The following is a 25,955-nucleotide window of genomic DNA, read 5'->3' as shown; positions in this document are numbered from 1 at the left end:
GTCCATCAGACAAGATATGAACAATACTCATTACAATAAGCCAAATCCTTCACATATACGGAATCGTATGTCGTCCGTATACCTACGAATTTTGCAAGTGAGACTCTTTTCCATTCCTGAGAATAGTGGTGGAGCTGGGTATTGGATTCCTCATGGCCATAACATGATGAAAGCCCTCTTTTCCTCTAGCTTTGTCTTTTTGCCCTTTTCTTTTTCCTTCCTTTCTTTTTGTCAGGGGAATTTCCATTTGTATAATGTCATAAACTTGTATCATGTGATTAAATCAAATATCTATTTATTAGATTTTAGTATTTATTAAATGATAAAAACCTGCTAAAAATAAGTCTGCTATATTATGACATCATTATCGAGAAGATGAAAATTAATTAAATATACTTGAGGATGAAAAATTGAAATTGTTCGGTTAGGTTACATGAAGAACTAGATAAAATTTTCCAAGAAGTCCTAATATATATCTCATTTTTGTTAATTCAGTCCTAAATATTTTTCACTTTTGGCCAATTCAATCCTAAACCTTTTTCACTTTTGGCCAATTGAGTCCATCTAGCTTATTTTGACCGAAAATCAGTGATGTGGACACCGATCGTCCTATGTGCACGGCCGGCGTTGATGTAGATAATTTTTAATGATATTTTAATATTTTTTGAAATTTTTTTTATCCTTTTTACCTTTGTTGGCCCGACGCTGACCGCTAAGAAAAAAAAGAAAAAAAAAAAGCAAAGAAATGAAAAAAAAAAAAAAATAAAAATGTTTATTAAAATTTGTCCACGTCAATATCAATAGGGCTATGTAGGACGGTCGGTGTGCATGTGGTAAATTTTCGATCAAAATTGGCTGGATAAACCCAATCGATCAAATGTGACAAGATTTAAAATTGAAATGAAAAAATCAAAATATTTAAGATTGAATTGATAAATTAGACTAACCGCATATGTAATGGAATGGAGACGGAGGATGGCTGACGTGGCTGAAAACGATTGGGAAGCGTTTTTTTTTTTTTTTTTGGGGGTGGGGCGGAAAACGAGTGGGCCGCGTGAGATCAAGCATGACGTCGTGCAGCTTTTCTCGTGGGCCTGGAAACATCCGAGGAGGAGAAGCCAAGAGGGAGGAGATTTCCCGCGGCGCAAGTCAAGAGCGGCTGTTTTTTTTTTTTTTGTCTTCGGCGCCAAGCCAGCTCGAGCTCCTCCGCCGACCACCGCCTCTTCTTCAAATACTCGACCCAACCGGAGGAATCCTCTTCGTCTCCGACTCCAATTCAATTTCAACCCTCGTCAAACTCGAAAAACATAACAAGAATCCCCTCGAATTTCAGCAGCTTCAGGCCCGATCAGTGTAATCAGAGAGAAGAGAGAATGGGAGGAGGAACGGAGGCTTTCCCAGATTTGGGGAGGCATTGCCAGAACCCGGATTGCAATCTCCTCGATTTCCTTCCTTTCACCTGCGATGGTTGTCGTAAGGTAATTGATCGCGACACCTCGATCACTTTGCGACGGATCATGGAGCAATTCCTTATGAATTTTGTACCAGAAAGAAGATTTTCCGTTTTTTTTTTTAATTTTTCGAGGTTTGAATTGCAATTGACGTGGGGAGGAACCGATTGTGTGCAGGTGTTTTGTGTGGAGCACAGGTCGTACAAGTCCCACGAGTGCCCGGAATCGGACCACCGGAGCCGGAGGGTCGTCGTCTGCGAGGCCTGTTCGGCGGCGATCGAGACCACCGGGGAAGACGAGAAGACGGCCCTGGAGAGGCACGAGGGGTCCGGGGACTGCGACCCGAGGAAGAAGAAGAAGAAGCCGGCGTGCCCCGTGCGCCGTTGCCGGGAGGTGCTGACGTTCTCCAACACCAGCACGTGCAAGGCGTGCGGACTCAAGGTGTGCCTCAGGCACCGTTTCCCAGCCGACCACGGCTGCGGAGCGGGCGGCGGCGCCCGAAGTGGGAGGGCGGTGGAATGAGAAGTTCATGGCGGCGCTGGCGTCGAGGGGCGCGGAGGCGTGCGGTATGAAGGAGCGGGCTCCATCGTCTCCGCCGAGCACTCCGACCATCAAAGCCTGTTGATCGAACTTTTCTGTTTATTCTTTTAATTAAGCTTTGAGACTTTCATGGTTCAAATCCACGCCCCGATTTTATTGGGCTTTTCGGCCCAACATCGACGCTCCTCACCGGGCCTTATACAAATCTCGTGATGTTCATTCTCATTCAAGGCCCGAATCGAGCCCAAATCCACTCCGGCGATTTCAGCCGCGTCATCGAACTCGTATCATTCCGCGTCAATTCTTATGCGTAGGATATCGCACCCCCATGAGTCAAATTTGAAACACGCCCAAAATTTAAAAAGAAAGATCCTGCTAGCGGCCCGATGTTAATCACGAAAAGATAAGACTAAAGCTTTTGATCTCGATTTTCGAGAATGATCCGAACAACTTGCGGATAACTTGTCAAATTCGGCGTGATGGGAGGAGTTGGGAGTGATGGGGGTGCCGCCTCAGGACTCTCTCCACTTCAACTAGGGGTGTCAGCAAGATGGACCGGCTCAGTCTGGTTTCATAAAATTGAAATCGATAATTGGACCGGTTCGATTTAGTTCCATAAAATTGAAATTGATAATTTTCGATCGGGTTCCCGATTTTGAGGGGAATTAGATTACCCGGACCAAACCGATTATTAGTTATTTAATTGTTAAATGTAAATCTAATAATATAACGGCTATTTTTTTTTCAATGTAAATTTAATTAAGGGAAAATTTGAAAAGAGAGCCCAAAGTATCCTCATTTTTTCAAATAAGGGTCCGAAGTAAATTTTGTTTCAAATAAGGGCCTAAAGTGCTCAAATTATTTAAAAGATGGGCTTAGTTGAAGGGTATTTTTGCCCTTTACTTTTTTCTATGTTTTTCTTTTTACCTTTTTTTTTTTTTTTTTTTTTTTTCCCCTCCCCTCACCTCTTGTTCATCATCTCCCCCCACACGTCTTCTTCGTGGGGACGTCGCCGAAAGACCTACACCAACGCCTTTACTTGTCGGAGCCACCTTCTCCTGTGGTCGACGCCAATCACCACGGCCACAAACGCCTTTACCTGGGCGGCATCAACCTGCCCTCACTCGAGCCAGCGTCGAGCGAGGGCCCCCTCACCTTGCTGGTGACGAAGGATGTCGAAGGTGGCGGAATCACGGTAGAGGACGCCATGGATTGCAGTCACGATTCAAGCTAATGCGGCGTTGTCGCGAGAGATGAAATAGAGGCGGCAGGACGGGATTTGGAGGAAATGAGATCGTGAGATGGGGAGGAGAAGAAGGATTTGTACTCGTGCTCGAATCTGCAACTTCTTTTCTTTATATTTTTTCCTTTTTTGCGTCTGAAAATTGGGATGGATCGTGTGGCAGTTGACCAGATGACTCGGGCCTAACCATACTGGTATGGATGACGAAAGTTGCGTGCTGGTGGAAGGCGCCAACAACGGCTGCGCGATGACGACCGAAGAAAGAGTCCAATGGCATTGTTGGTGAAAAGCAGCTGGGGGAGTCCCGGTGCTCACCTGCGTCCGAATTTCGACCTGCCGCTTTCATTACCACTCATCGTATAGCTGGTCCGGCCTGTCCTCTCTCGTCTCTTTTAGCCAAGAAACCAGGGGGCTCAGCGGCAGAGATGAGCAAGACGAAAGAGAGAGCAAAAGCTCCGACGTTGGTCACGAGGCAAGGATCGATCGCGATTGGAGGTGGTGTCATCATTGGGCAGCAAGTAGCGTCGCGGCTCATACGGGTCACCGGGATCCGTCATAGCAGCTTAGTCGACACAGAGCAGCCAATAGAGCCCAATGTTGAGGACGACAACGGCGGTGAAGCGAATAGAGTTTCACGGCAACAAAGCAGCAACTAGGAGGTGTCGGTCTAGGCGGATCTAATCAAGATGTTGGCAACAGCAAGAGAAGGTGGCTCCGATAGGTGAAGGCGTTGGTGCATGTCTTTTGGCGACATCCCCATGAAGAAGACATGCCGGGGGAGATGATGAATAGGAGGGGAGGGGAAAAAAGAAAAAGAAAAATAGAAAAGAAAAGGCAAAAAGATAAACATAAAAAAAAATAAAAAATTAAAAGACAAAAATACCATTCAGTTAGGCCTTTTTTTTGAAATAATTTGAGCCCTTCGACCCTTCATTTAAAACGAAGTTCACTTCATGCCCTTATTTGAAAAAACGAGGATATTTTGGACTCTTTTTTAAAATTTTCCCTTTAATTAATTAATATGTCAAATTGTTTCCATTGGACCGTCCGAAAATCCGCTGGTTTTCAATATTAAAAACTAAAAAACGGTCCTTTCAATTCAATTTCCAATTTCTAAATGAGGTATCGTAACGAGAACTGATCGCTCCTTGCTTCAACCCAATTTTTTCAAAAAGCCATGAGATGTGGAAATTACGGACACGTATTATGAGAAGATATGAATGGACGAAGAGCTTCAAATTATGGAAAAGACACATGATTCCTTTAGAATGATGAATTCATTGAAAAAATGAAGGCGGAGGACAACTGATACGATAGATGTGACATGTTGTACATTATGTAAAGTATGAACTAAAGCCTCATAAAATGGTAAAAATGGACAGTTCACGAGAGAAAAAACAAAGGAAAGAAATCATTACCTTATATTTCGTTTGTTTCACAAAAAAAATTTAATTAAAAAAATCACACAGTATCATTTGAAATAAATAATTAATTAAAACCATCTTCTTTAGGACAACAAATTGCGTTTTAATAATTACGTAAACGATATTTAAAAAAAAAATTCAAATCAGTTTTTTCATGAAGCAAATACTCTCTTAAAAAGCCATAGCCATTTTGAAGTTCTTGCTCTATATAACAAAAGCCAAAAAAAAAAAGGGGGGGGGGGTTTATGCTCTATTAGTCTAGGAAATGTCTTGCGAGAGTTCATTGGAGTCAGTTACTTAAGGCATTTAATCAGATGAAGGAGGTTCCATACTTTTTCCAGAAGAAATTATAATGATGAATCCAGTAAAAGCGAAAGCAGATCACGTGTGAAACGATGATGAGCAACACAAAGAGAAGGTCAACAATCACTGCCACATGAATCCGAACCTCCGCTCCAGACGGTGTGATTAGGGTTTTTTTTTTTTTCTGACTATGAAATGAATCGTGAATCAATCATTAAACTCTTTAGCAAAAACCCAGGTTGTTCATAATTAGAAAGGCACAGATGACAGATCCATGTCGAGGTATGTTACAAGAACTGCTGCTAATCGAGAGGATAAACAGTGTTTCACAGGATCTAACAACATAAGTTAAGAATCTAAGAAAAGTAAAAGAAAAAAAAAATGAAGTTACTCTAACTAGAGAAGCGTTCTTACAGATGTCTAAGCAAAACCCCACTAATCAGAAACCCTCATCAAGAAGAAAACAACAGTGTATAACAAGATCTAAACATCATAAGTATGTTTTTACGAAAGAAAGGGAGGAAAAAAAAAAACTGAAGTTGTCATTACTAGAGAAGCGTTCTTACAGATCTATAAGCAAACCCCACAAACCAGAAACCCTAATCAAGATAGGCAGTACTACCAGAGGGTGGTACAGATGCATGTCTACCCTTTTAACCTGGTAAAAAAGAAGAAGAAGAAGAAGAAGAACACACAGCACAACAAACGCAGAGCAGAATTTTTATGGATCTAGCGAACCATCGGACCAAGATGCTTGATTCCCCAAAGAGAAGAAGTAGGAGAAAAACCAACCCAAGAACAAGAAAACCAGAAAGCTTCAGGGAGAGAGAGAGAGAGAGAGATTAAATCTTATATCAAGGAGGATGCGTGTCTTCAGCGTATGATCCCCACGCTTGGTTCTTGTAGCTGGTTGGAGCTGTATCTCGTTGGGAAGCGATAAATGATGGGGATGCGGGGAAGTGGTTGAAGAGAGAATAGAGGAAGAAGGGGTGGGGAACAATCATGGCGACGGAGAAAGCGATGCAGGTCGTGCTCGTGGACATCATGATGATGATGAAGAAGATGGCTCCTCCTCTTTTCGAGTTCCCTTTCTATCTTTCCAGGGCGTGGCGTTGAAAGTGAGGATGATGCAGACATTCAAAGCTTCGTTCTGCGTGCCTCCTCTCTCTTTCTCCCTCTCCCCCAGCTTGTCTCAGAGAGAGAGAGAGAGAGAGAGAGAGAGAGAATGAATGTTGATTCAGATGAGGGAGAGCGTTTTTTGCAGGTTGTGAACGTGTGATGAAAGAAGCAAAAGCCGCTGGATCAGCATTCGAGTGATGAGATCATTGTCTTCCTTTCCTTTTCCCTTTCCCCTTTTAGCTTCTTCTCCCCTTTTCTTTCCTCCCTCATTTTGGTGTTTTGACTTTTGTAGTCTAAATCTCATTGCTTGAATCCATGGTTTTTCTGCGCTTTCACAAACAGGACTATTAGGTAATTTCCTCAAGGTAGTGAAATTTCTCATTTGTGTTCATACTTCTTGTGAGGGTTGCAAGGTTGAACTGTTTTCAGTCCTTTTTTTTTTCTTTGGTCTTCTACATTTCCTAATTATAACATAATTATGCGTGTTATGACATAGTACTGTGTTTTTCACGCAGGGAAATACGAACTAATCACGCCACATAAATGAACTCGAGCCGACACTACAATAACGCATGAATCTGTTGCAACTTTAGCATGTTTTAGGTTCGTTGTCTTTTAGTGCTGCTTAAATTTGTCTGAGAATTTTTATTCAACTAGGGTTATAGTCCACGAGTTTGTTTTCTCGCGCCACGAGTTTTCATCCAGATTTTAAGCTTGCAACGTTGCTCGACTAATAAAGCTTTGCATTTAAGATTATTTCGTAGCTTTTGCAGCATACGATATTCAACTGCCGAACCAAGATGTCAAACCATGCTTGAAGTACCTGGACAGAGTCATATTGTCATCACGTAACTGTTGATATTTGTTGAGCTATTGTTATACTTTGATTACAATTTTATTTTGGTTGTTCGCATTTCCCAAAAAAGACATGGGATTTTCCTATCAACATGAAACCAAACTTTGCAGTGCTTGAAGAGGTTTCAAGAAATCAAAGGATGGGTTTGTAGTTACCAAAATATTATTTTTATTATCTAAATAGCCCCAATATATGGTAGATAATGCTCTCTTTAATAAATTCTCTGTAGGAGTTAGGACAAAAGTGCATATTGGGTTCTGGACATTAATATTCTAATGGACACTGTGCGTCTTATCTCATAACTATCTTGCGGCCGCACTCCCAAACTCGGAACAGTCTTTAGCTACGAAATGTCATACAAATTGTATGGTTACGCATACACTACCCTCCATTAGCAGATAAAATCATTTTGGAGAATCGAATAAAAGGCTAGCTTCTACGTTCAGCATCGCCCTGCTTACATGCTCACATGCGAAGCAAAACCAGAGCCAGCTTGACCCTGCTTGATATTTCCACCCATCACCCACATAAGCAGCGAAACAGACATCGGATCATTTGCTTCTCTTAGCTTGGCCTGGAAATTTGGAGAAATCACATGTAGATGGAAGACCAAGAAAACCTCAGTAACCTGTGTGATTCTGGCATTTGTGCACTCACTTGGTCAACCTTACAATCAGAGGCAAAGTGTAGAACAGGTGATAATCGCGCATAGTTAAGGTCAGCAATCAGCAATAGCAACATGACTGCACCTAGGGATCATCAATTTGCGTGATATGCCCTAGTTGGCAAATTCCCACAGATTGAATCTCTGAATAAGATTCCGTCCAAAAAAAAAATCTCTGAATAAGATTGTCTTGAAGATCCATCCGATTCCTCAAAACTTTGGCTCCGTGACCAGATGGAAGATGAGCCAATGCTCAGCTAATTTGCTGTAAAATGCCATTGATCAGACATAATAGACAATGGAAATACCTTCAAGAGAAGTTCCACTCTATGGAATCGCCCTTTCCTCATGGTTGGACGGCAATCCACATTCAAGTTTGATGGCTGCCATAAGCTCAGGTGATACAAGAGGGTGAGGTTGCCCCAACTTCTCCGAAAATTTACTCGCTTCCCTCCCTTTGTTGTGAGAAAAGCTCGATTCCACATCAGCTCCCCAACCACGATAAAGTATGACCTTATTTGGCTCCTGAGAGATGAGAATGGCACCTGTGGCTTGCTGTAATAACACAGAATAACAATCGTGAGTGAGCTACTTAATTATAAGCTAAGTCTGAGATAAGACAAAAAGGGAGATCAAAGGGCTTGCTCCACAGACCTCCAGCTTGAAAACCAGCTCCTGGATTGATGTCCCTTTAGCTCTTCCCTTTAGATTAACTATAGCTAGAGGGTGCTTCTGAAAATGCATCTTAATCGTTTTGGCTACACCGCTCACAATGTTGCTTCTCCCTGAAAAAAATGACAGCAATATCATTGACAAAACAAATTCGGAAAACATAAAAAAGAAATGACTCCATCAGGTTTGATAACCCAGAGCTAAATGCTATGAGCTGTAGCCTGATTTGAAATAAATTACAATAGACAACATAACTTACAAAAACTCCTTAATTGTTTGTTTTCATATACTACAAGCATGTGACATACCATGTGTCGTGTATATAACAATTAGAAGGAACCAAGCTTCAAACAGTTCGGAAACTGAAGGATAAGTAGTAAAATACTTAACAGCTGCAGTAAAACACTTTCTAACCTTGATTAGCAAGATGTAAAATGATAACAACTGCAATAGAGCATACCCGGCATGAAAACAATTTAGTTTAATATCTACAGGAATGCCAAGTAGAATACCTACTGCCAGCACTGGACGTTTTCTCATCCTGAGGGCTTGCTTACGTAGAAGAAGCCTCTCCTTGTTGGAAAGATGTATCCGACTCATAGGCATCTCCACTGATGTTTCTTGTTTATTATCACCCACTGGGACAGATGTCTTGGATAATTCCACTGTCTTGGTATCACAGACATGATGCTCAGAATCAATATGGTTAGATATTCTTTGCTTTGACTGAGATCCACAGCCTATATTAGATCAGCAAGTACACAGATGAGATTATAACAGACAATCAATGCAATAGTTTTCCATTAACTTTTCACTGGGCTCTAAGTCACCTTCATTGTGTCTTTGCATAGAAACACTCCAGTGAGAATCTCCATGTGCTGATTTATCCAACATCTCAGGTTTGATTTTCCCAGAATCTCCATAGCTGTTGTTTACTGAGAATCCAGTCAGCTCATCCTCCTGTCTAGATGGTATTTCGAGCAATGAAGGATCCGCCCCATTGCTAGTGCTTATGGAAGCTGAATCATTTCCTTGGTCACCTCTAGCCTAACAGAAAATTTTCACATGGTATCTCCATAAGTATCCCCACACCGATGAGATCCATTAAAGTTAACAATCTAACTTCTCATTGTGCTCTGTTGCAACATGATAATGACACAAACGTAGACAGCAATTTTCTTAATTTAAAAGGAGGCTGATGCAGGCCTGTATTGTGCAAAACACATCCCAAAATCCATCTTAACCCATATTATTTCCTACAAGTTCACCAGATTTTCATCACATGATTGCTTCAATCAGACTTGAAGATCAATATTAATGATGCACATTAAGATAGTAAATAGACTATCAAACTGACAGTGACAGGGCAAAAGAAGTTAAACATGCTGCTTTTCTATTTCCTCCTGTCAAATCAGAGGCAGATCCACAAACACCATAATTATGGTGAATAACAGCCTAACATAACTTTTAAGCCTTTAAGTTTCAAAACAGAGGTCTGCCTTAGTTGGCATTCTAAGCTTTGTTTCGAAGATGGGGAGGGGAGGAGGAAAGGTGACGTAAAAAGTCACGACAAAATTTTACAATTCTTGTGAGAGAAATTTCAAATTCTCCTCAACATTTCTGCTCCCCAACCTTTACTAACACACACACACAACCCCCCCAAACCCCTCACTCTCTCTTTCTCCTCTCCTTCCAAAAGAGAGAAAATCTTTCAAACAAAGCATACGTGTCCTTACATTCCAAATGGTTTCTTCAGTTATCAGGAATCCATGTGTTGCAGACATTAGAGGGATGGAGTTTCAAGATTTCATTCTAAATCCTATGACCCCAGACCAGTAATATCAGCAATACTAGGACACAGGATCCAATCAAAGGGTTTACTTTCATTTGTTGCACGTTTCAACTCTAATCTCAGAAGCTAACACAGTATCATTGCATAACATAAAAAAGCAGCAGCCACTTTCAAGCATTTTATGGGTGCAAAAAGTACCTCCATGTGCTCCTCGTTAGAAACAGAAACTCCAGGAAGAGAGTTGAATGCTAAGTCAAGTGCACCATCTGAGCTCCAAAGAATCTAATGTTTTCATAGGAGCAATTTCCCCTGTCACCTGAATCCAACAGAAATGAATGCGGTATAAAAAACTACATAGTATTATCAGGACAATGAAAAAAAAAACCAATGTACCAGCGGAGAAATCAATCCGTCCAATGAATGCATGTCACTCCTTTCCTTGTCTATATCCTGGCAAACAAAACATCTTATCTTGTAACTCAATATTGTTAACCTGATTGCAAGAAGGGAAAATAGTATCACTCACCAACTGACGTTTCAGCTGACCTATGTTCTCAGAAAGCTTCAACACATGAAGTTTCAAAGACTGCAGAACAAGAACAGGAAATAAGTAAGTATTTGTATATAACATCAAAATGAAATGAAAAAGGAAGAACAAACCAAGGAGAGGCTCTGGAAAATATTATGCAACTTCTGGCATTTACATGATTGCAAAGAGAGAGATGTTAGCTTTACCTCACGCCGTTGAGCCTCTAAGGAATGTTTCATTGCTGCTTTTTTATTTAGAAGTGTGCTTGGCCTTATACAAGCTGGTCGTTCATAATTTTTTCCACGATATACTATGATCGCGTATCCTTTACTCACTCTCTCTACTGCTACCAGTATCCCACCACTTTCTGCCTCTAAGGTCTGGGCTATTTGATGAACAGTTTCAATCCTTTTCTCTTTACAAATTATTTTAACAAGTTCCCTATATTTCCAGTGAAGATGCATGTTTTCAACTGTCCCGTCATATACGCCCCGTCTACCTGGACAAAAAAAGAAGTAATGGCATATGAAATCCTTTCCATTGAAAGTGTAGATTTAAGAAAAGACAAACATTTTAATTCTCATGAGAGAGCAAAACCACATGCTAGAGAGACAAGACAAGACAATGTAAGTTACAGAACGCACCCAAAAGTAAGAAAGGCTTCATTCTCAAGCCAACCTTCCTTAGCATGTATCTTTCTTCTTGTGTTATGCCCTCTTTATCCACATCAGGTTGTTCAGGGTTCTCCGAATTCTCAAGTTCAGTTAGAAGTTTCTCTGCCTTGGCTTTCTTCTCTAAAGCCTATCATAGAAAATGATAAGCCTCTAGGCAGACAGATAAGTTAATGCATACTCAGACACAGAAGCTAAAAAAGAAATACCAGGGACAACTTGATGCCAGTCGTCCTAATAACTCCCTCAACTGAAACAGGCTTCTTTTCTTCAGAGGGAGGAATCCTTCTTTGCTTATCAATATCAGCATTCTCAGCTCCAAATGCAGACAAGTGCAAACCATGTCGAGATTCAGCTGCTTTCTCCATCCCCATTCCACATTTCCTTCGCTCTTCTATTGCAGATGAAACCACAGGAGGCAAGTAATCCTTCCCTCTGTACAAAACAATAAATTCCCTGTCCCGGGCAAGCAGCGTCCCTCCAGTTAGCCACTGGAATAAGAGATTTTGAGTTAATAGATGCCTGTTCTGGTCAAACAAAAAATTTCTAGGGGAAATCCCCAGAACCGCTAATGTGGAGCACTATCAAGAGATCAACTACTTTTTGCACTAAATGCGTGAAAGAATACTTTCTACTGATTGAATTTAAAAACAGCTTAGAGATCATCTAAATGAAATCAGATAACTGGGCAAAAAGAAGCGTATAAAATTTGCTCTAATAAGTTTCTTCATATTCCTTCTGATAAAAGAGATCTCTGCACCCTAATTTTTTCACTTAGAAGGGAAAAAAAGTTAAAATCTGTAACATATGTTTAAGGAGGTCTGACCCTCAATTCTTCTGCCATCATCTCACTATTTGTGTTTTGCACTCCTCTCTTCACAGCAATCTTTGCAATCTCGCATTTCTCCCACAACTTAACAATGGAAGCAGCTAATCCTTGGAGATTCCTATTTCTACCTGTCAAATGCAGAACAAGCAGGTCAATACGAGACAGTCATGTCAGCCATTTGATCAAAATTAAAGCTTACCCAATGCAAACTGGCATGGCAATGGTCTACTAAGTCTCCTTAATATGGTCATTTCATCATTTGTCAGTTTAGGGTTGACTCCATAAGGAAGAAGGCGGAAGGGCCTTCTGTAGCCAGGAACAACAGCAGGCAGAAGATCCGCATCCACAGGTAGAGGTTCATATCCCCACCAATCAGCAAAGCGCGGACCCAGTCCATCTAACAATTTCTCAGCTTCTTCAGCAAGTTCTAGCTCACCTGGCAACTGGAAACGTACTTTATCTGGAGAACCCACACCATGTATCAAGGTTGGATGACCAGATTTGTTTGCAATACTTGGTTGAGCAGCTTCTACCCCATCATTCTCTTGCTCATCGCATCCATCGTGATCTATCGGCATGCTAGGGCCACTTGCTAGGCTATCATCAGCCAGGAAGTAAGGATACTTGTAATCAGCCCCTCTATATAAAACTATGTTACTGCCAGATCTCCAAACTACCAGACCCCCAGTTTTCCTCTGAAGATGTCAAGGTTGTATAAAAATTTTAGACTGTTGAAATCTAGAGAAAGAAATGCAGCACTAAAGTGGAACTTGATATTGTGATCGGATCAAAATGTCCAAAGCACTCTAAAATAAGCATAATCCAACGTCTGTTTTGTAAGCTTACGAAGGGCATAATGACGGCAGGTTTACCGGATGGTTTGATTCTCCTGTCAAAGAAGGCGCTCTTCCCCAATTGATAAACAAAAAGATTTCTAACAGAGCCTCAAAATCAACAGACTTGCTCTTCTAACACTAAATACTGATGTAGCTAAGCTTCTTACCTCGAACAGGTTACACAACTATTCGACAATAAACAATTCCAACAAAGAAGAACGCTCAAACCTAATCATACCTCCAAAAGATCATGCGTCCGCTTCATGTTCATCCTACACAAGTCCTCGCACGTGATCTTAACCACCTCCGCCGTCCTCCACCTCTCATGAATACCATTCACAATCCCCTCCGTGATCCCCGCCTTCCCAATCTTTAACCTTTTCTTCAACTTCACCCCAACCTCCCTCAACCTTCTCAGCTCCTCCTCCGACAGCCTCAGCTCCGCCAGCGTCGGCGCCCCTGCCGCCTTCTCTTCCCTTCTCCTCTTCTCCCTCTCCAATTCCCTCTCCTTCCTCGCTTTCCGCCTCAACTCGCCGTACCTCTCCACGAAGCCGCCTGAGCCGGGTTCGGGAACGGGATTCTCGGGCGTGCTCCAGCTCGTGTCGATCGTGTGGCCGACGCGGTACTTGGGCAGTCGCTTCGGCAAGGGGACGAAGATTTCGCCGGCAGAGGTAGGAGAGGATTTCGGCACCGGACCACCGCCTCCATCCCCGCCATCGTCGTCTTCCTTGAAGCCGAGGCTACGGAGCTTCTCGGCGATGCGCTGGATGGCGGATTGAGGGACGGCCTCGCTCCGGGGGGCGGAGAACCGAGGTTGGAGTCTGGTGGAAGCTCGAGGGGTTCTGAAGAATGGAGATTCAGGGAATGGCGAATGGGGAGGAGCTAGGGTTCGTGGCGGGAATGGTAATGGCGAGTGGTGGTGGTGGTGACACTGGGGAACTAACATTGCTTTCATGAAGGGAGCGACGAGAAGGGAAGCAGATAATGCAGTGCTCTTAGCAATCAGGGGAATCTTCGCTCACGTGATTCTCGCGTGATGGCCCTCACAAAATTTCATCTTCTATTTTGCCCTTTTCTGGCTCATTTTCAAAGAACAAAAAATGATTATAAGTGGTTTCTGAACGTTTAATTTGTTTAATATTAATCCTAAACATTAGTCAAATACGTAATATCATTCTTAAAATTTTAAATTATTTAACGTGGACCTAAACTTTTGATACATATTCAATTTAATCATTGATTATATAAAGATTTTCAATGTTGTCTCCGAACTTGAATTAATAAAAAGATAATAGGGATTAAACTGAATATGTATCAAAAGTTCAAGGATCACATTATACAAATTAAAAATTTAGAGACCATATTTCGTATTGGGTCAAAGTTTAAGGACTATTTATGCCATTATCTCTGCAAAGAAAGCAAAGCTTGGATTTTGCCACCAAGAGATGATGAACCCTTTCTTGTAGACTGCAAAACGAACATGACAGGAAAACTCTCGAGCACGTTGATGATAACCATCGATCTCGTATTTGTTAGGCGAGAATTTCAATTGATTATAAATTACCATCCGTTTCCGACCGCCCTAGAAGTACAGAAATGTAAAGTCAAATAACCCCCTATGATGACATCAATAAGGTGATATGATATTGGTTTTACCGGTTCGGTTTCGACTGATGCGGGTATTACTGTTCGTTGGTTAGTCGATGTGCTACTTTCAAGGGCAAACAACCCCAGCCCGAACGTACAGCTACAAGCATGGACAATCGATCCTCCAAAACGTGAAGAATCACTCAAATTCAAGAGCGGAATGAAATTCTGATCAAGCTGAACCATGATTGAGGCGTGCCTTGATATGTTTTTTGTTGGCTACTGTTGCATTGTATGGCTTCAACATATTGAATCCAGCAGCCGGGGATCATCATCACCTTCATCTTGAATGATCAGTCGAGTTTCCTCATAATCACCATCCGATCTTCACCGAAACACTCGTTTCTTCCTTCTAGTCTCGATAAAGAAGAAGAAGATTTAGGATTTTTCGTGCTACGTGGAAGAGAGATAACGAGCCTTACTTATTTTTAAATTAGTGTCAGTTGAAGAAACAAAAAGAGGCTGATGAATTTTCACGTGTGTTATCCAATTTAGTAATTTTTCAGTAAAATTTGACGGATGCTAAAAGAGCGTACATGTTTCATCCCCGTGTCAGCTTGGGTTTTTGGTCATCCGAAAAATTAAGTTTAGTGTAAGTTTGACACGGGTATGCAAGTTTTTGATTTTTTTTCATAGCACTAACACTTAGTAGATTAATTAAGTAAATGTTGGTAAGTGAGTGCAAGATTAATTCTGTAATTTGCAAACTGTAAAAGAAGTTACCAATTTCATGAAACTGTTGGCGAGTTACCACTACATTACGTGGAAACAAGTTAGCCGTCATTATGTTCTAAACAAATTTTTTTAGACTTACCAACATTTACTAAAATATATCGGCAACGGCAAGGGAGATATTTCCGTACCGCGGCACGAAATAATAACATTCTGTTTGAAATTAGGCCAGTATGTCTGGACAATTCATCCAATTGCAATGTTAATGCCCTAATCCATTTCAAATGTTGTTGTCGGACGTCTTTAGGTACTTGCAAACTTCTTCTAGACCTGATCAAACGTGAACAATCAAAATCAAGAGAAAACACTTTTTCTTTGGTCAAGCTAGTGGTGGTCTTTTCTCATCTCTCTAGATACATGATTAAATCGGAGGAGAAATTATTAAAAAAATCTTAAATTTATTGTAATTGTGTCAATTCAATCATTAACTTTTTTTTTAATCAATTGAGTCCTAAATCTTTTGCATTTGTACCAATTCAATCTTTTGCATTCTGAGGAACTTTCTCTAATTCAACGTGTTAGGAGATTCATTCCGATGAACTGTAATTCGGGTCATGTTGATCGGAGGTCTATCTATATATAGCCGCATAAACTAGCGAAATTCACAAACAATTTGAGTTAGAACGTTGTCCTAGAGAACAGACGTACTCTCATAATGGCTCCCAAAATCTCTCCTGTCTTTGTGTCTAATCCTGGTTCTCTTTCTTGCAATTCAGCCCTTCACCATTCACCCGAGAAGCCTGAAATCTAATATTAAAAAAATTTTTAAAAAATTTTAAAAAAATTTTTTTTTTTTTTATTTTTTATTTTAAATTCCCCATTTTTTTTTTTTTTATTTTTTTTTTTTTTTTTTTTCAAATAAAAAAATTTTTTAAAACATACACCCAATTATCCAAGCCTCACTTCGTTCCAAACCTTGGAGGGAACAGTCAAGGCCCAAACCAAGCAAGGGATCAAAGAGGTCAAACGTTACTTCAGGGCTTTCGGATACTTGGACAACAAGGACGGGGACGATGCCGTCCTCATGGACGACAGGTTCGACGAGACGCTAGAGTCCGGGCTCGAATCTTATCAGAGATGATGCAGGGTGCCTGATCTCGTCCACCCTAGGCACTCGAAAAAGAATGCCACTAAGCCTGGCGAGTTCCACACGGTAGCGCACTATTCCTTCTTCCCCAACGAGCCTAGGTGGCCGCCTACCCAAACCCATCTTGCTTACGCTTTCAGTTCGCTTGTCGATGCTGTTTCGTTAGAGGAGTTGAGAGGCGTGTGCACGAGAGCCTTTCAGAGGTGGGCAAATGTCTCCGCATTCACTTTCCAAGAAACTTCGTCCGGCGAGCCGGCTAATATTGCCATTGACTTCTAGAGAGACGATCACAGCGGCGGTGTTCCTTTCAATGGTACGGCTCACGCCCATGCGTTTGTCCCGACCAACGGCAGGTTCCACTATGACGCGGAATGGCGGTGGAGCACTGACCCAAGCTCGATCCAGTTCGACTTGGAAACGGTGGCCGTGCATGAAAAAGGACACCTCCTAGGGCTCCACCACAGCGAAGATCCGAATGCCATTATGTATGCCAGAATTTCGTCCGGTGCTATTAAAAGGGATCCTCAACAAGATGACATCGATGGCATACATGCTTTGTACCCTGAGCAATAGGAAAAGAGTATATATGGTTTTCATGATTCTAATAGTAAAATAAGCATAATTCCAATATAGAATAAGTGCTTGCAGCGATTTGAAGCTGCCATTGCAAGGATGCGCACTTCCTAGTTCCCTTTTTGGAACGAATATGGTATAGGCAATGAATGGAGGAGTTCTAGATGTGTGTACTTCTCAAATGATAACCGTCACTATCTTCACAAACATAAATCGAATACGGATAATGGATGAAATAATGACACGAATAGTTTCTAAATCATTCTCAATTTCGTAATTATCATACTAGTCGTGTTGGTCTTTGTTTATTTTCCCATGTCTCTCTAGATTTAGTTAAATGGGCGGCCGGGAAGAGAATGAAATACTATTTTCCGATCGAGATGGCGATGGTACAAAATCCGTAAACGAAGACATTGACCGTAGTAACATTTTAATATATAGTAAACCAAGTTCAAAAGGGAAAACTCAACGGTTCTACCGTGCATTTATACCATGGTTGATATTACTACATTGACATGTCACGATGAGGTTTCTTAGAGTCGAAATTGGGCGAGAAGAATAGGAAAGTAATCTAGGAGAGTCTAATCTTTTTTTTTTTGGGGTTTTTTTTAAAATTTAAATTTTTTTTATTGTTGATTTTGGGATTATACACTCGCCATATGAAGTCAATCCATAGTTAATTATTACGATCGAATTCCGTATATATGAAAAACTAATATGCAAAAGCATTTAATTCAGGCAAGCAGACGAGTAAGCAATTGTGAGATTTTGGGAGGAACAGATTTAAAAAATTAAGCTATTCATGCAATTTTAAAATTGGTTTACAATTGGCGAAAAAATTTGTGCTGTTGATGCAATTTTTAAAATTGGTTTTCCTCCTCTTTACTTATAGATATTAACAAATTTACCCCAACTATTTTGCCCACATGCCCTCCCTTCGAATTGTACCTTCTTCACTTCTCAGGTTCAGGTTGGTCTCTCCTCGAACCTACACTCATCCCATACGATCGGCGACGTTTCACCGGAGGCTTTGTCAGACGGCGGCTCCGGCGTTCCTCTCCCACACTGGCTAATCGGTTGTGTTGGAGCGTGGCTTGACAATTTCTCTCTTCTCGCCACAATTCCCTTCTGCTCTTCTTCCGCTCGCAAATATTTAGAACCCTAATTTCTACAATCGGTTGTTTAGAGCGTTGGTCGATTGAAGCCTCTCTTCCCATCCTGTTCAGCCGATTCGTAACTCCATTTTCTTCTTTCGCCTGGGGCCTCGATCGTCACCAATGGAAGGGCAAATCCAGGAGATAAAGAAGTGGGTCGTCCTCTACCCGGTTTACATCAACTCGAAGAAGACGATCGCCGAGGGCAGGCGGATCTGCGCGGCGAAAGCGTGCGAGAACCCCACTTGCATCGAGATCGGGGACTGTTGCAGCCATCTTAAGCTCCGTTATGCCATCGAGGTTCGTTTGATCGTGGCGGTCGTCGCTTCTTTGCTTCGTTTCTTGTTCCGTACTATGCTCGGGAATGTTTTTGGTGCGATTTGGTGACGTCGAAATGGATTGTTGCAGATTGATAAGGCGTATCCGCGAGATTTCATGCAGAGAGGGAGAGTGAGGGTTTTGCTCAAGAGAGAGGATGGGACTCTGTACAATCCAGCCATATCTTCCAGTAAGTTTGATTAGTGCCTGCGAGTTGCTCTTGCCGTTGACATGGATTTAACGGAGCAGGAGTAGTTTATCTTAGCCACAGCCAAATGTATGTCTTGTTGAGGTGTTTATCGCCTGTCATGCCCAGTGATTCATTTTTCGAGAAAGTTTTAATTTCTGAAAAGATAAGGTCCTGATCGTTGCTGGTTTTGGTCTAGGAGATTCTTATTCATGGTTATAGCGCAGATGTTGTAACTTTGAACAATGTGTTGCAGGAAAACAGCTCATGCTTCATGTTGCAGAGTTGGTTCCAAGACATCCTGGACGGACCAAGAAGCAAGAGCCTGCATCCACCACGAGTACTGGAGCTTCGAAATCCGGCAAGAGCGGGAAAAAGAAGAGATAGTCAAATGTTGTTGCGAATGCATTTTAACAGTTTTAGTTCAAACATTAGTGAATTTGGCAGAGGCCTTTCTTCTTTAATTCAAACTTCAGTTTGTGTTTCTGAAATGAATGGTGTGAAGCGAACTTTAACAGCTTTCCCTATTTATGTGAAAAAGAAATTAACTCAACCCATCGCGGCGGTGAATAGCTAGATTCTGCTTTCAAGAGTTCAACTGGAATCGTCTGTGCATAACGTAGAAGATACTTTAGCAGCTCTTCTTTCTGATTGCCTCAGTATAGGATTAAGTGGCCTTAGATGCCACGAAGTTCGGGCGTATGTGATTTAGCAATATCTGTACTAAATGTAGAAGGCTGATGAAGTAACATGTGGATGCAAATTTAGTTGATAATCTCGATTGAACAGAAATACACCTGGTGATATTGAAGTATGCTGCTATGTGCTATCTAGCTCCACACCAGGTGGACAGCAATTTGAAGTTGTCCATGCTTTAGCTCCTCTTCTATAGCGAAATGATGCAGTCTAATGTTAGTTTGGCAGCTACATTTTTGTAAGTGTTGCGTGCATACTCTTTGGAGCTCCTCAATCGTCACCTCGACCTTCTGTTTTGCGTGAACATCAATAGACTCATTTTCAGCACATCTGGGTATGCTGAAGGTGTTGATAGGCTTGACGTGAGAAATGCCAAAATGGAAGTTACCTCATGACCCCTGACTATTTGAAGATGATGTGGAGAAGGATTGGTTTCTTGAGTTCTATTCTTGAGATGTGGTACAATTTCGTCTTCTCGGTATGTCAATAGCCATCTCTTTTCTGATATACATTTTACCTCAAGATATTTGATTCTTGATTGGGCAAATATAAATTACTGATTATTTTGGGCTAGTTTGTTGATGGATGAAAGAGAGATAGATCACAATCGCTATGCATCAAGAAAAATGGTATTTGTGCTTGAGTTGTTAAGAAGCAATTTTACTCTTGTTGTAATAGTTTATAGCATATATTCGGACATGAGAACTAGTTCACTTTTTGTTTGCATTGTGCCTAATCCACATGTAGACAAGTTACTCTACTGATATACAGTCTCCAACTTAAGATGCCATGCTCAACACAGCTCTTATCTAAGACGGTTGCAGATGTGTTAAGTAGTAAATGAGCTACTCTGGTATGATATAAGGAGGAGGCACGAATTCCTTCTGCCTCCTATCTTTGAACGAGTACCTGTCGCAATATACTGCTGTTTGTGAAGGTTATTAATAGGAAAAGCCTGGGACGTACAGAGTTAGACTTAAAAGAATGTTTATTTGAAAATGTACAGAAACCAACAATCTCAGATATTTACCTAATTGTATGGTGATATTGGGTAAATTGCTGGTCTGGGAGACTTTGACAGCCTTTAACCTGTCTCCTCACATGTTGTGAGGGTGCCGCATAGGGGTTTGAATTAGTCAGAAGCTAAGAGCACCAAGAAGCCTTCTTTGTGCTTATTTTGAACCATTTGTGACAAATCACAAGTGTATTCTTTGTCTCATCAATTCTGCGATATTCAGTTTTTTCTTTGTTTCAGCTTCTAGGAAATTAAGTTCCGTATGTTTTGCTTCAATCATCAGATCAGTCTGAACAGACTGCCGGTGATAAGCTGGAGGAAGCACCTTTCCATATTTTGTATTGGGAGTACTTCACTTAATTTCATCGTTAAAATTTCATTTGCCAGATATGAATATGACTTAAGACACTTTTAAGGTACTTATTAGGCAACGTAATGGTACCATCATTGCTCATGCAGGGACTCACGTAATCATATACGATGGCCCCCTGTTGAATTATTGGACCATTAAAATTATTATATTATATTGACTCTTACGATTATGATGTTCATGTAGCTATCTAGGGTCCGCAGCATAATGCATTGCACAATCAGTCTTTTGTCAATTAGATGAGCCTGTCAGCTGTTATTCTGTGGCTGAGTGCTGGGCTGCATAGTGTTCCAGAGTCCTTATGTAACTGAGAGCTGTGCTGGGGGACATCCATCTTGTGTAGTGCATGGATTGAGATCGCATCTGTTTATTGATAGATGAGTAAAGGGCAAGTGATGACCAGCCTCTTTACAAAAAGTGACGGCCGGCCTCTGTACACTCGGATATCACAGCCGAATTCCAGTTCCACCATACTCTTTGCCAATTACAACTTGTTCTGACTAATTAGTGTTTTTACTTCGTGAAAGAGCAAAACAGAAAAAGGAAAAAAAAAAAAGAGGTTGCTGCAGTGGTATCTTATATTCATGTTTATCTTTCTTCTTCTGTTTATCTATGTAACATATGTTGAGGATAGACATGTAAGGTGGCTCCACCCTAGCTACTTGAACATATAATTTCCACGTTTCAAGCTAAACAATCTCTTGAGTAAGCATGATATCATGGAAGAAACATACTCGGAATTGGACGATCCTATATGAGTAATCAGCAGTGTCTTAACAAGTGGCTTGTAATTGTAGAAATGTAGTTTAGTCGAATGGGTCTACTCGTCCAAGTGTTATTGGATGGCAAATTCAATGACTAGAGTAGGAGAGGAAAATAAGAACAGCACTGGCCATTCAATAATGGTCAATGACATTCACACAGAACAATATCTTCCTCAATCTTCATTCTCCATTTATCACGTTTTTTTTTTTTTTTGTAAGTGCAGTGTTTAATTGTTGTCATTTACTAGGTTGAATTCCGGGACTACCCTGTTACGACTCGCAAAAGAAACAAACATGTTGATGTCTCCTTCACCATGTTTTGAGCCTTTGAGGTAGAGTGAATGGTGATTGCCTAATGCTTTCATTTCCTGTAACAGAAGTGTTGAGGTGCACATGTGAGTTGTGCTAGAAAAATGCGATATGGGAAAAGTGGTGTGGTGTAGAGTAGGCATGGCAATATTAAAAATATTTAATCGCCGCACCGAAATTAGAAATTTTCGCAAAGAAAATCCCATATGGTTTTCTATAAAAGGAGGGAAAATTACAAAGAAAGTTTTAAACCTATTGCAATTGTGCTAATTCAGTCATAATTTTTTTTAATAGAGATTCGTTCAATTGACAAGATCGTATGATCTGATCTTGTTACAAATAATTCTTAGAGGTCTATCAAATCTCTATGCGATGCTTATTAAGTGTAGCGTTAAACATTTCGGGAACTTTTTTTTTTCAAAATTACCACAGTAGAAGGTTAATGCATTACAATCAATCGGTATTTATACCCCCAATAGTGTATATAGAGAAAAGGAAGTAATCTTTTCTAACAAGAGTTACCTTACCCTAATAAGGAGAATAACTATCTTAGAAAATAACGGAATATCAAATAATATCTCTGATATTGAGTACGATACATAATGATATTCTTTTCCTAGGAATTCTCTAACATCAATAGATTTACTTCAACCATAATTCTGTCTTTAAATAGCCTCATTGAACTTCTGACATCCACACACAATCGAACTAGAACACTGTCCTAGAAAACACCACAAGCACACAATGGCTCCTAAAATTTCCTCTTCTTTCGTGTCCATCCTCGTTCTCTGTCTTGCAATTCAACCCTTCACCATTCACTCGAGAAGCCTGAAATCTACTACCAATCCAAGCCGCACTTCCTTTCAGAGCTTGGAGGGGACTCCCAAGGGCCAGACCAAGCAAGGCATCAGAGAGGTCAAGCGTTACCTCAGAGCTTTCGGATACTTGGACCACGAGGAGGATGAGAACCATGTCGCCCTCGTGGACGACGAGTTCGAGACACTTTAGAGTCGGCACTCGAATCTTACCAGAAATTCTACCACCTTAAAGTCACCGGAAAGCTTGATGTTGAGACCGTGAAGCAGATGAGCGCCCCGAGATGTGGGGTGGCCGACCTTGTCCACCCTCGGCGCACAGAAAGCAATGCCACTAAGCACAGTAAGTTGCACGTGGTGGCGCGCTATAACTTCTTTCCCGACATGCCTAAGTGGCCGCCTTCTCGAACCCATCTCAATTACGCTTTCGGCCCGATCCCGGGGGCCATCCCGCTGGAGGAGTTGAGAGGAGTCTGCTCGAGAGCTTTCCAGACGTGGGCTGATGTTACATCGTTCACTTTCTCAGAAACTCCGTCGGGTGAGTCAACTGATATTGTCATAGGCTTCTACAGCGGCGATCATGGCGACGGTCATCCTTTTGATGGGCCCGGCACTGTCCTTGCCCATTCATTTGCTCCGACCGATGGTAGGTTCCACTACGACGCGGATGAGCAGTGGAGCACCGCCCCGAGCTCGACCCAATCCGACTTGGAATCGGTGGCCTTGCATGAAATCGGACACCTCCTAGGGCTTGCCCACACTCCCGATGAGAACGCCGTTATGTACGCGATAATGATGCCCGGTGCTCTCAAACGGGATCTTCGACAAGATGACATCGATGGCATACGTGCTTTGTACGCTGGACAATAGAAAAAGGACTTGGCCTATGGTTTTCATGATTTTATCAGCAATATTCTCAATAAATCTTTTTAAGATGCTGCAATTTTCCTTTCACGGTAGTTTGTTAGTGATAGTGATAACATCTGAAGTTTTTCTTTTTAGTCGGTCATAGCATTTGAAGTACAAGATGTTCTTGAGAACTTGACTCTTCAAGGCCAAGATTGGATTTGTATTCCAGACTTAGAGAGAGAACGCATGGAGGCCTCTGCTGGGAGACCGCAGAGTTCTAATTTTGGGGCAAATGAAAGTGATGCAATGATAATTTGCTTACGTAGATATTAGGTCCTAGACCAGTTTCATGAACCCACTCGGAAACCGGACAGTAGCGAGGGCGGTTCCCAGTTCCCATTTTGTGGAACCGGTCTTTAGTGGCAATTTTTAGTTCCAGGGTGGGAATCGATTGCATGTAACCATGCATAATAAAATTTACTAAAATATTGTTTAAAAAAAAGTTCACGCTAGAGCTGGCCAGCCAAATAGACTGAATTGACACGAACACAAAATATTTAGAATTGAATTGGTCCAAAAAAAAAAAGTTTAAGACTAAATTGACACAGTTATAACAGGCTTAGATTTTTTTTTTTGGGGTAATTCTCTCTTTTTTTGGAGTGGGCAAGATAATTAAAGATTTCATATATATCTTTCCTAAAACTCTGCCTAACAAATCCGCGAAAATCCAACTAATTGTGACTGTGTCTGATTTGCTTGCCTGAGTTAGGATATTCACTTGTTGATCATAACACCCTTCTCAACAAAGATTCGTTCCATTGGCGGGGGAGTGAGATCTCTATCCATCACCATCACCATCACAAGGAGAATACTCATTTGTTTTATTTCCTCTCATACTTGAATGAGAACACCTTCCTAAAGCAACACACCAACATGGGTCCTAAAATGTTGTGTTCTTTTGCGTCCATTCTCGCTGTCTTTCTTGCAGTCCATCAACCCTTCACCGTTCACCCGAGAAGCCTGAGATCTACAGCTCCAAGCCTCACTTCCTTCCAGGGTTTGGAGGAGTCCCTCAAGGGCCAGAACAAGCAAGGCGTCACAGAGGTCAAGCGTCATCTCAAAGCTTTAGGATACTTGGACTATGAGGACGAGAACCGCGTCGTCGTCCTGGACGATGATGAGTTCGATGAGACTTTAGAGTCGGCACTCAGATCTTACCAGAGATTCTACCGTCTTAAAGTCACCGGAAAGCTGGATGTTGACACCGTGAAGCAAATGAGCGTCCCGAGATGCGGGGTGCCCGATTTCGTCCCCCCTAGGCACGCGAACAGGAACGCCACTGAGCCTAACAAGTTCCACGTGGTGTCGCGCTATAGGTTCGCTGCCGGCATGGCTAAGTGGCCGCCTTCCAAATTCCATCTCACCTACGCCTTCGGATCCATCCCCAAGGCCATGTCACTGGGGGAGTTGAGAGGAGTCTTCTGGAGGGCTTTCCAGACCTGGGCTCATGTTACTGCGTTCACTTTCAATGAAGTTTCGACTGGGGAGTCGCCTGATTTCGTCATAGGCTTCTACAGCGGCGATCACGGCGACGGTCAACCTTTCGATGGGCCGGGCGGGTTTCTCGCCCATTCTTCTGAGCCAACCCCTGGTTTCCCAGCCTACGGTAAGTCCCACTACGATGCGGACGAGCCATGGAGCCTAAATCCCAGCTCAACCCAAATGGACTTGGAATCGGTGGCGCTGCATGAAATAGGACACATTCTAGGCCTCGCCCACAGCGAGGATCCGAAGGCCGTCATGTATTACGGAATTGCGGCCGGCGCTGTCAAAAGGGTTCTTCAACAAGATGACATCGATGGCATACATACTTTGTACTCCTAGAAATCCTAGGCCATTCTATTGGCAATCTCCGCACATTTTCACTGTGCAATAAGTGATTGCAGCAACGAAAGCAGCAGTTATGAAACATGCCCCCTTCACAATTTTTTTTTTTTGTATGTTTAAAATAGTATGGTCCTGGTGTGGAGTATTTTAAGATGCATAACAAAAGTCGTTGTCCATTAGTCTATGTTCTGATTGGACCTAAGCAAGTCCTTAAACTACTTCAACTCTGGGAAGTAAAACTTTGGGGTATTCTTTAGGATGATGGGAAGAAAAAATATTTTATCTTAACTTAGGATAACAGTGAGAAAGATAGACTTCATCTCATATTCGAATGGCTATTGTCGGATAGGTTCACATAGTAGCAACCCACGTCTAAGTGAGGCATCGGAGGCTCGGCTCCTGCGTTTCTAGTTTGTGCTTTGATCGGTACTTGTTAACTAGCTTGCTAGCAAGGTTAACCCTGGTTAACAAGCACTATATGGTTAGTTTTTTATTTGGTGATGATAGCAAACAAGGGTTGGTGCTAGACATGCGAGATGACTCCACCATATAGCTACTTTGACATAATTTTTTTCACATTTCTGCTCAGACTGTTTTTTAGGAAAACATTTTCCCCATTTGGA

The 25,955-nt window shown here is 41.7% G+C and overlaps 5 protein-coding genes and 1 pseudogene across 7 annotated transcripts; 5 read left to right on the top strand and 1 right to left on the bottom strand.

Moving 5' to 3' along the window:
• Positions 1 to 1,126: 1,126 nt before the first annotated feature.
• LOC115757500 (zinc finger AN1 domain-containing stress-associated protein 12) lies at positions 1,127 to 2,286 on the top strand. The gene is given in 3 exon segments (XM_030697752.2): positions 1,127 to 1,478; positions 1,629 to 1,955; positions 1,957 to 2,286. Coding segments are annotated over 3 exon segments (552 nt in total). The 5' UTR covers positions 1,127 to 1,373; the 3' UTR covers positions 2,077 to 2,286.
• Positions 2,287 to 7,776: 5,490 nt separating this feature from the next.
• Positions 7,777 to 13,935, bottom strand: LOC115757479 (CRM-domain containing factor CFM2, chloroplastic). The gene is given in 14 exon segments (XM_048272807.1): positions 7,777 to 8,155; positions 8,255 to 8,385; positions 8,785 to 9,012; positions 9,103 to 9,319; positions 10,263 to 10,337; positions 10,339 to 10,380; positions 10,458 to 10,514; positions 10,591 to 10,650; positions 10,800 to 11,092; positions 11,238 to 11,394; positions 11,474 to 11,755; positions 12,091 to 12,221; positions 12,293 to 12,788; positions 13,168 to 13,935. Coding segments are annotated over 14 exon segments (3,114 nt in total). The 5' UTR covers positions 13,885 to 13,935; the 3' UTR covers positions 7,777 to 7,927.
• A 2,454-nt stretch (positions 13,936 to 16,389) lies between these two features.
• Positions 16,390 to 17,333, top strand: LOC115757485 (annotated as a pseudogene).
• A 566-nt stretch (positions 17,334 to 17,899) lies between these two features.
• LOC115757501 (signal recognition particle 19 kDa protein) lies at positions 17,900 to 19,180 on the top strand. Of its 3 annotated transcripts, none has more exons than XM_048272810.1 (4): positions 17,900 to 18,044; positions 18,155 to 18,422; positions 18,531 to 18,630; positions 18,884 to 19,180. In XM_048272810.1, exons 2-4 carry the CDS (start codon positions 18,246 to 18,248, stop codon positions 19,012 to 19,014), a joined length of 408 nt encoding a protein of 135 aa, XP_048128767.1. In that variant the 5' UTR covers positions 17,900 to 18,044; positions 18,155 to 18,245; the 3' UTR covers positions 19,015 to 19,180. The 3 variants fall into 3 exon arrangements, with proteins under 3 accessions (XP_048128767.1, XP_030553613.2, XP_048128766.1); XM_030697753.2 differs by having other exon boundaries at positions 17,902 to 18,044; positions 18,195 to 18,422; XM_048272809.1 differs by having other exon boundaries at positions 17,909 to 18,422.
• Positions 19,181 to 22,866: 3,686 nt separating this feature from the next.
• On the top strand, positions 22,867 to 23,466 carry LOC115757486 (metalloendoproteinase 1-like). Its single transcript, XM_030697724.2, has one exon. It carries the CDS (start codon positions 22,867 to 22,869, stop codon positions 23,464 to 23,466), a length of 600 nt encoding a protein of 199 aa, XP_030553584.2.
• Positions 23,467 to 24,325: 859 nt separating this feature from the next.
• Positions 24,326 to 25,329, top strand: LOC115757487 (metalloendoproteinase 1-like). The gene has a single exon (XM_030697726.1). It carries the CDS (start codon positions 24,379 to 24,381, stop codon positions 25,327 to 25,329), a length of 951 nt encoding a protein of 316 aa, XP_030553586.1. The 5' UTR covers positions 24,326 to 24,378.
• The last annotated feature ends 626 nt before the right edge of the window (positions 25,330 to 25,955 follow it).

Source organism: Rhodamnia argentea, chromosome 11 (genome assembly GCF_020921035.1).
Source record: "Rhodamnia argentea isolate NSW1041297 chromosome 11, ASM2092103v1, whole genome shotgun sequence".
In the NCBI taxonomy this organism is placed as follows: domain Eukaryota; kingdom Viridiplantae; phylum Streptophyta; class Magnoliopsida; order Myrtales; family Myrtaceae; genus Rhodamnia; species Rhodamnia argentea.
The sequence above is the reverse complement of the archived record's forward strand: the minus strand, read 5'-3'. Positions and strand labels throughout refer to the sequence as shown.

What these genes read in the sequence shown, in the direction of transcription:
- LOC115757501 (XM_048272810.1), top strand. Translation starts at nt 18,246, where the DNA reads ATGGAAGGGCAAATCCAGGAGATAAAGAAGTGGGTCGTCCTCTACCCG. An exon ending in AGCTCCGTTATGCCATCGAG is followed by an intron (nt 18,423 to 18,530) that starts GTTCGTTTGATC and finishes GGATTGTTGCAG; the next exon opens with ATTGATAAGGCGTATCCGCG. An exon ending in CAATCCAGCCATATCTTCCA is followed by an intron (nt 18,631 to 18,883) that starts GTAAGTTTGATT and finishes AATGTGTTGCAG; the next exon opens with GAAAACAGCTCATGCTTCAT.
- LOC115757487 (XM_030697726.1), top strand. Translation starts at nt 24,379, where the DNA reads ATGGGTCCTAAAATGTTGTGTTCTTTTGCGTCCATTCTCGCTGTCTTT.
- LOC115757486 (XM_030697724.2), top strand. Translation starts at nt 22,867, where the DNA reads ATGAGCGCCCCGAGATGTGGGGTGGCCGACCTTGTCCACCCTCGGCGC.